This window comes from Aquarana catesbeiana, linkage group LG01, assembly GCF_042186555.1.
Source record: "Aquarana catesbeiana isolate 2022-GZ linkage group LG01, ASM4218655v1, whole genome shotgun sequence".
NCBI classification, from domain to species: domain Eukaryota; kingdom Metazoa; phylum Chordata; class Amphibia; order Anura; family Ranidae; genus Aquarana; species Aquarana catesbeiana.
Genome location: NC_133324.1, coordinates 980254147 through 980263188, shown reverse-complemented (window position 1 = coordinate 980263188; position 9042 = coordinate 980254147). Strand labels below are relative to the sequence as shown.

At 52.6% G+C, this 9042-nt stretch overlaps 1 protein-coding gene across 1 annotated transcript; it reads left to right on the top strand.

Moving 5' to 3' along the window:
• The first annotated feature begins 533 nt into the window (after window positions 1-533).
• LZTFL1 (leucine zipper transcription factor like 1) lies at window positions 534-2092 on the top strand. The gene has a single exon (XM_073612069.1). The coding sequence runs from the start codon at window positions 587-589 to the stop codon at window positions 1484-1486; it is 900 nt and encodes a 299-aa protein (XP_073468170.1). The 5' UTR covers window positions 534-586; the 3' UTR covers window positions 1487-2092.
• Window positions 2093-9042: the final 6950 nt, after the last annotated feature.

The following is a 9042-nucleotide window of genomic DNA, read 5'->3' as shown; positions in this document are numbered from 1 at the left end:
TCCTATAAACGTGTCGTCCTTTAATGACGTCCGAAAAAAAAGCGCAAAACCTTCCGCCAATCATATCTGACACGTCCAGACTCCAGCCAATAGCAGATCACCTCCTCTTCTCTCTGCTTCATCCAATCACGTCTCATCCGTCACTCGAAGGTTTCCTCCAATGATCTCGGTGGGCCTATCCAAGCTTCAGCCTCCTCCCTCCGCTCTATCCAATAACGTCTCACCCCTCACTCCCCGGGGCGTTCCTCCAATGATCTCGGGGGGGCCTATTCAAGCTTCAGCCAATAGCAGACCGCTCCTTCCCTCCGCTCTACCCAATAACGCCTCACCCCTCACTCCTGGGCGTTCCTCCAATGATCTCTCGCCTTTTAACGACACGCTGAAACCTCGGACCAATAGGAGACCACGTCTCATCTCTGCTGTTATGGACGTCACTCGCACTGGGGGAGTTTTCCCCCAATGAGCGCTGGCCTGTCCAGTGACGCGGTTCAGACTGCAGCCAATCGTCTCTCTCCCCCAGGCAGTGACGAGTCCTGGTTGCCGTGGAGACGCGTAGTTCCGGTCAGCTGACTGTGTTTCCGTGTCCATGGTGACGGAGAAGGCCTCAGTGAAGATGGCGGCGGTGGATCTGAGTGAGGCGCACCGGGCGGAGGTGATGAGTTACATTCGCTTCGCTCAGGGGAAGCGGCAGCTCCGGTTGAAGAGTGTCCGGTCGTGCTTCCAGGACGTGGTGGAGGGTCGCCTGACGGAGGACACGTACACGGCGGAGGAGGTGACGGATCTGCTGAGCGGCCTGCAGGCGGCGGTACTGAGCGAGGTGGAGCTAGAGCTGCTGAACTCCGCCCACACCAACGTGCTCCTCCTCCAGCAGCTGTTCCTCCAATCACAGCACTGGCACCTGACCCTCCACACCGACGTGTCTGAGCTGGAGAACCGACAACTGCTGGAGAGGGTGGCCGAGCTGGAGAGAGGCCAGGACCCCGCCCCTTCCTCCGCCCCCAAACCCCGCCTCACCCCCATCGAGGGCCCCGCCCAGCTCCTCCACGCCGAGATCTCCCGCCTCCAGGAGGAGAACGACAAGCTGAGGGGGCGGCTCCGGACCCTGGAGGGGCGGGTCACCTCCGCCTTAGAGGACAAGGACCACGCCCTCCAGGAGCTCCGCCGCAAAGCCGACCACCAGGAGAAGGAGGCCCCGCCCCCGAGGGACGTCTCCCAGCTGGAGGACGCCCTGAGCAGCCTGAAGGTGGAGCTGCAGAAGACGGTGGGGGAGCACAGCGCCGCCCAGAGGAAGATGGAGGAGGACCTGACCGGCACCAAACACCAACTCCTCCGGGTGCGGGAGCAGCTGGCCCTCGCCGAGAGAGAGCTGGACAGGAAGTTCCAGGAGACCGCCGCCTACCGAAACATGAAGGACATCCTCAGCAAGAAGAACGAGCAGATCAAGGAACTCCGACGGAAGCTGGCCGGCTACGAGCCGCAGGACTGAGGGCCACACAGGGGGGACGGGGGGGATACAGATACAAAACATAGAGACTTCCAACAAGGGCCACACAGCTTGATCAGGGGCTCCAGGATACACTACAAGATGCAGACACCCCTGTTGGGTGTCTCATACTGTAGTGCAGTTCTGTGGCCCCTGTTGGGGTCATATGGTTAAGGTGCCCTGGGGGGGGTCACAAATCACAACAACTCCAACAAGGGCCACAGAGCTACATTACAACACTAAGACTCCCAATGGGGCCACAGAACTGCAGTACAGGACTGAGACATGCAATAGGGGCCACAGAACTGCACTACAGGACTGAGACATGCAACAGGGGCCACAGGACTGAGACAACCAATAGGGGCTACAGAACTGCTCTGCAGGTATCAGACACCCAACAGGGGCCACAGAACTGCACTACAGGACCAAGACACCCAACAGGGGCCACAGAACTGCACGACAGGACTGAGACAACCAATAGGGGCTACAGAACTGCACTATGGGACTGACACACCCAACAGAGGCCACAGAACTGCACTACAGGTATGAGACACCCAACAGGGAGCACAGAACTGCACTACAGGGCTGACACCCAACAGGGGCCACAGAACTGCACTACAGGACTGAGACACCCAACAGGGGCCACAGAACTGCACTACAGGACTGACACCCAACAGGGGCCACAGAACTGCACTACAGGGCTGACACCCAACAGGGGCCACAGAACTGCACTACAGGGCTGACACCCAACAGGGGCCACAGAACTGCACTACAGGGCTGACACCCAACAGGGGCCACAGAACTGCACTAAAGGACTGAGACACCCAACAGGGGGCCACAGAACTGCATGACAGGACTGAGACACCCAACAGAAGCCACAGAACTGCACTACGGGACTGAGACACCCAACAGAGGCCACAGAACTGCACTACAGGTATGAGACACCCAACAGGGAGCACAGAACTGCACTACAGGGCTGACACCCAACAGAGGCCACAGAACTGCACTACAGGTATGAGACACCCAACAGGGAGCACAGAACTGCACTACAGGGCTGACACCCAACAGGGGCCACAGAACTGCACTACAGGACTGAGACACCCAACAGGGGCCACAGAACTGCACTACAGGTATGAGACACCCAACAGGGAGCACAGAACTGCACTACAGGGCTGACACCCAACAGGGGCCACAGAACTGCACTACAGGACTGACACCCAACAGGGGCCACAGAACTGCACTACCGGGCTGACACCCAACAGGGGCCACAGAACTGCACTACAGGGCTGACACCCAACAGGGGCCACAGAACTGCACTACAGGGCTGACACCCAACAGGGGCCACAGAACTGCACTACAGGGCTGACACCCAACAGGGGCCACAGAACTGCACTACAGGGCTGACACCCAACAGGGGCCACAGAACTGCACTACAGGGCTGACACCCAACAGGGGCCACAGAACTGCACTACAGGGCTGACACCCAACAGGGGCCACAGAACTGCACTACAGGGCTGACACCCAACAGGGGCCACAGAACTCACCCAACAGGGGCCACAGAACTTCACTACAGGGCTGACACCCAACAGGGGCCACAGAACTGCACTACAGGGCTGACACCCAACAGGGGCCACAGAACTGCACTACAGGGCTGACACCCAACTGGGGCCACAGAACTGCACTACAGGGCTGACACCCAACAGGGGCCACAGAACTGCACTACAGGGCTGACACCCAACAGGGGCCACAGAACTGCACTACAGGGCTGACACCCAACAGGGGCCACAGAACTGCACTACAGGGCTGACACCCAACAGGGGCCACAGAACTGCACTACAGGGCTGACACCCAACAGGGGCCACAGAACTGCACTACAGGGCTGACACCCAGCAGGGGCCACAGAACTGCACTACAGGGCTGACACCAAACAGGGGCCACAGAACTCACCCAACAGGGGCCACAGAACTTCACTACAGGGCTGACACCCAACAGGGGCCACAGAACTGCACTACAGGACTGACAAAACTACACTACAGGACTGAGCCTCCTGCCTACCTAACAGGGGCCAAAGAGCTAAATTACAGGACTGAGACAGTCTAAAAGGGCCACAGACTTACAATAAATGACTTAACCAACAGAGGCCACAGAGCTGCATCACAGGACCTAAACTCCCAACAGGGGCCTCATCTACACCCATCAATCCAACAGGGGCCAGAGAGAGAGATCCAGGACCCCAGCCTGTGATATATGTCCATAACTTGGTCTTCAATCCTGGATCACCCCATAGTGTCTGCAAAATGCCAACCCCCCCCCGATCTGTAATATGACCCTCCCCCACCACCATCCAGCCATCAGAGGTCATGACTCCCCAATCTTTCTTCTTTTGCTCCAGGACTTCATTTGATGCCGGGAATATACATGGACAATCTCCGGCACATCCGGGGAGGACTTGGAGGTCTTCTCCAACACCTCCACCTACCCATACCCCCCCTACTCCTCCATCTACCATTCTTCCAAACCCTGGGCTGGGTGGTAAAAGAGACTCTCCAGGACTAATGACTTCCTTCTTTTTCTGTCCAGGCCTGCTGATTGGCTGCATTGTGGGAGGAAGGAAAGGAAGTCACTTGGGGGAGTACAAGGTATATCTCATTGGTTTCCAGTGGAGTGATGGGGGGAGAGGTATCAGCCGGAGACACTTTTAGAGTAACCCACCTCTAACAGATCAGATGGCTCTATCACCCCAGTTGGTGGTCAGTCATGTTTATACCTTCAGTGGTTGGTTCTTCATGGTGCTACCTTCCAAACGTCCCAGTACTCCTGAGATTGGAGGACACCAATACCAGAGTGCTGGACAAATCCTGAGATGGAGGACAGAGAACTCTATGATCCCACCACCCACGATGTCTGGAGGTCTCAAAATGACATGAGAAGTAAGGTCCAAGCCCTCTGCTATCTGTCTTCTGTCACCAGAATCCCAGGATGAATTGACGATCTGACCCCAAACGTTTATGCTCCTTCTTAAAATCGGTGTGATCTGTTCTCTGCTCAGTGATTGGTGACAATAATAACTGTGCTGGGTCCAAACCCCCCCCCCCCCCCCCTGGTACTGCCGGTCACATGGTCTGTTCGCATTATCGGGGGGGCTTAGGTTGTATCTGTGAACACTTCCAGAAGAGGACCCCCCCATGGACAGTACAGAGTCATCTCCAGGAGAGCATACCCCCCCCCCCCCATGGACAGTGTGGATGATATTATTATATATGAGTTCACAGGAAATCTTTGTTGTAGTATTTCTCTGGAGAGCAGCTCAGTGACACCGGGACTGTGTATATACACCGGGACTGTCTATATACACCGGGACTGTCTGTATACGCTTAGCGACACGGGGACTGTCTGTATACGCTTAGCGACACGGGGACTGTCTGTATACACTGAGCGACACTGGGACTGTCTATATACACCGAGCGACACCGGGACTGTATACACCGAGCGACACCGGGACTGTCTATATACACTGAGCCACACCGGGACTGTCTGTATACACCGAGCGACACCGGGACTGTCTATATACATCGGGACTGTCTGTATACGCTTAGCGACACCGAGACTGTCTGTATACACCGAGCGACACCGGGACTGTCTGTATACACCGAGCGACACCGGGACTGTCTATATACACAGAGTGACACCGGGACTGCTGTGTACATACACTCAGAGGTCTATGTATTGTCTATGTACCACAAGCATTGTGGATAACCCCCATAATATGTCTCATAGGTGTATATCCTATGAGCGTCAGCTTCATCTAGTGGCCATAATGTGGTACTTTCCTGAAATACATCAATATTACTTTATGTACACCAGATGGAGCTGACGGTCATATTAGATACATTATGGGGATTATTCACGATAGTCGGGGGAATGCTGGGACACCCACACAGCAAATGTTTTATAAATAGACCTCCAACCCCAAGGGGTTAAATGTCGGGACTGTGTATATACAGCAAGGGGGGGGGGGGGCTGTGTATATACACTGAGGGGTCTATGTATATAATATCTGCCTCTGTGAGACTCGGTTGCCGCACATCCGTCTTGTATAATAAAGTGTCTAATATGTTTATTTCATATGGTTATTAGCGCCATCTAGTGGCTATGCAGTATTTTTTTTAAATCTGGAAAATACCACTGTATGGCCACTAGATGGCGATCATAGGCAATAAAAATAATAGACCTATTAGGGGGCTTTTTTCTTTTTTTTTTTAAAACCGCTATTGTCTGCTCACAGTTGTCTGATGCTCTTCCTCTTGTGATGTCAATAAAGTTTCTGTTCCTGATTTGTACTCCTGGCGTCCTGTAGATTGTTCCTCTCTCTACATCCTCCCTTCCTCTGTACTGTGTAAGGTGTGAGTGCTCAGCCTGTGGCCCCTCCAGCTGTTGTGGAACTACAAGTCCCATCATGCCTCTGCCCTTAGGAGTCATGCTTGTAACTGTCAGCCTTGCAATGCCTCATGGGACTTGTAGTTCCGCATCAGCAGGAGGGGCCCCAGGCTGAACACCCGTGGTGTGAGGTCCCTGAGCTCACCTGAGAGGTCTTCACCTGTCCCTCCCCCCACACCTGGCAGTAACACGGGGTGACCATCAGGTAATCTTCTCCATAAAGAGGTCATTGGTACTTACCTCCAGATGTTGGTATTCCCAGACTGCTAATAAATGTCCCTCCCCCACTGCTATTCCAGCTCACATCTAACCAGTCTTAAAAATGTCCCACCCCAACACCTATACTAACTAACCTGTGTATACTTACCTATTATCAATCCAGTCACGTCACCCCCCCGTGTCAGCCAGCGGCAGCTGCAGGGGAAAGGAGAGAGCGCGCTGACAACAGCTGGGAGCGGTGACATCACCCATAGGCTCATATGGCTCAATCACTCTCAGCGCTCCCTCCTCTCCCCTGCAGCTGCTGTTCCCTGACACACGGGGCCCAGATCACATGACTGCAGTGGCCTAAAAATAGGTAGGTGTATATCTTTTTTTTTTGCAGGGGTGGGGGGCATTTTTAGGACTAAGGCTTTACCTGGAGTTCTACTTTAAGTGCTCGTTGGGCTGATGGGGTGAGAAATGAGTACAAACTCCTTACCCCTCGCTCCTGCAGACTCCTCCTCTTCCTGTGCCCGGCCCCCCAAAGCTGATTCACTTCACTATCTGGCCTGCTGTAGTGATCGGACGTCCTCATGTACAGTGCAGGACCAGGAGTCCTACATTGTATAATGAGGACCCACCCACAGCCCAGAACACCGGACAGTGTAGGAGGGTGCCAAGGGACGCGGGTGTGAGAAATAAGGTTCCTCTTCAATTTGCACTTATCTCCCACAGCCAAAAGAGTATTGGGGGGGCGGGGCGACTGCATTGGGCACATATAAAGCAGCTCAGAGTTGGGATTTAATCAGTCAAGGCCCAGGGCTGATCTCACACATGTCTATGTTGTGCAGCATGCTTCCAACTGTTTAGTAAAAGTGATTTGAGCAGATATAGAGATACCGGATCCCTGTTGTGTGATTTGTGGTTTAACTCCATCCCCCAGGTTCCCCCTCAGTGGTTCCCAAGCTCCCCCACATCTCCTGGGTGTCCATAGGTGCCGGGATGACATCGAGGAACATCTGTTCCCCCAGTGTCCTCTGCAGTGTGTGAACCTGAAAGTGTTCAGGTCTGAGAACTTCCAGGTTCAGAGCAGATTGATCACACTCTGTGCCTCATTGGCTGGAGCAGAGGGCAGGAGAGACACTAGAAGTGTGGTAGACTCCTTATTGTCTCAATTAGGAGTACCTGTCACCTGCCCAATGCCATCCCTTTGAGAGCTTGCAGAGTGTGAACCTGGAAGCATTCAGCTCTGAGAACTTCCAGATTCAGAGCCATCAAAATGGCAGTTAAACAGCCAATTGGTCACAGTCTGTGCTTTATTGGCTGGAGAAGAGGGCATGAGAGACATTAAAGGTGTGATAGACCCCTGATGTCTCAGTTAAGAGTACCTGTCACCTGCCCAAGGCTATCACATAGGAGGCATGTAGAGGGTGAACCTGAAAGTTTTCAGCTCTGAGCACTACCATGTTCAAAGCAGATTGATCAGGGTCTGTGCTTCATTGGCTGGAGCAGAGGGCAGAAGAGACACTAGAGGTTGGATAGACTCCCTAATATCTCCATTAAGAGTACCTGTCACCTGCCCAATGCCATCCCATTGGGGGCCTGCAGAGTCTGAACCTGAAAGCGTTCATCTCTGAGCACTTCCAGGCTCAGAGCCATCAAAATGCTGGTAAAGCAGCCAATTAATCATGGTCTGTGCTTCATTGGCTGGAGCAGAAGGCAGGAAAGACATTAGAGGTCTGATGTCTCCATTAAGAGTACCTGTCACCTGCCCAGTGCTATCACATAGTGGGCTTGTGTATGTAAACAACAACTATACCCAACAGATGGTGCCGTTCAAAGCCTCCTGCATACCATCCCACTGGCTCTTCCTCTGCTCCAGGGGCCCTCAAGGACCACGTCGTGCTCCGTCCTTCCACAGCAGTGCAAAGCCACAGGCTGCAATGTATATATCAACCACGTGAAAGCTTCAGCTATAATTCCCACCCCCTTGGCCACGCCCCTTTGATGCGTTTCACCCCTAATGTATGTTCAATTGTAAATTGATGAGCTGTGAAGGCATTTCACCTCTGGATCATTTTGGGTCATTTTTTTTAAGTTTCTCGGGTGCAGACAATTTCGGACTTGAAATGTTTGGTATCTATCTTCTCGGCACAGCCTCATCTTTTATGTTACCAAAACTTGTGTATTATAGTTGTGTGTGCGCTGAAATTACCTTTGTTGTATTTTTACTGAAAACATTGTGCAACATAAAAAATTGCAGCTACCTTCATTTTATTCTCCAGAAAATATGTAATGTATGGGGGAGGGGGTAAATAATTTTATATCCCAAAATTCAGATTTTTAATGTGTGCAAAAATGAAAAGAAATATATATTTCAACAGTAAAGGGGTTAATAAATAAACTCTTTTTAATTGACTTGCATTGTGTCTATGAACTTATTAAAAAATTATGTCTACTCCAGGAGGAGTCCGTTCCCCCAGAACAGCCCCCCGTCCTCACATGTCATAGCCCTCTTCAAGAGTGAAGGAAACGGGGAGGGTCTAGCTCTGGAGTGGGTGGTCTGGACTTATAATTCTACAACATAGAACATGGCTGCCTCATCATTATATGAGCATCGTTCTGTGCTGCAGAAAGCTCCCCATCTCCACAACTGCGGGGGCAGAAGGTGAAGAAAATGTCATCTGGTGATGTGCCGTGTTCCTCATTAGGGATGAGCCGAACACCCCCCCCGGTTCGGTTCGCAGCAGAAAATGCGAACAGGCAAATAATTTGTTCGAACACGCGAACACCGTTAAAGTCTATGGGACACGAACATGAATAATCAAAAGTGCTAATTTTAAAGGCTAATATGCAAGTTATTGTCATAAAAAGTGTTTGGGGACCTGGGTCCTGCCCCAGGGGACATGGATCAATGCAAA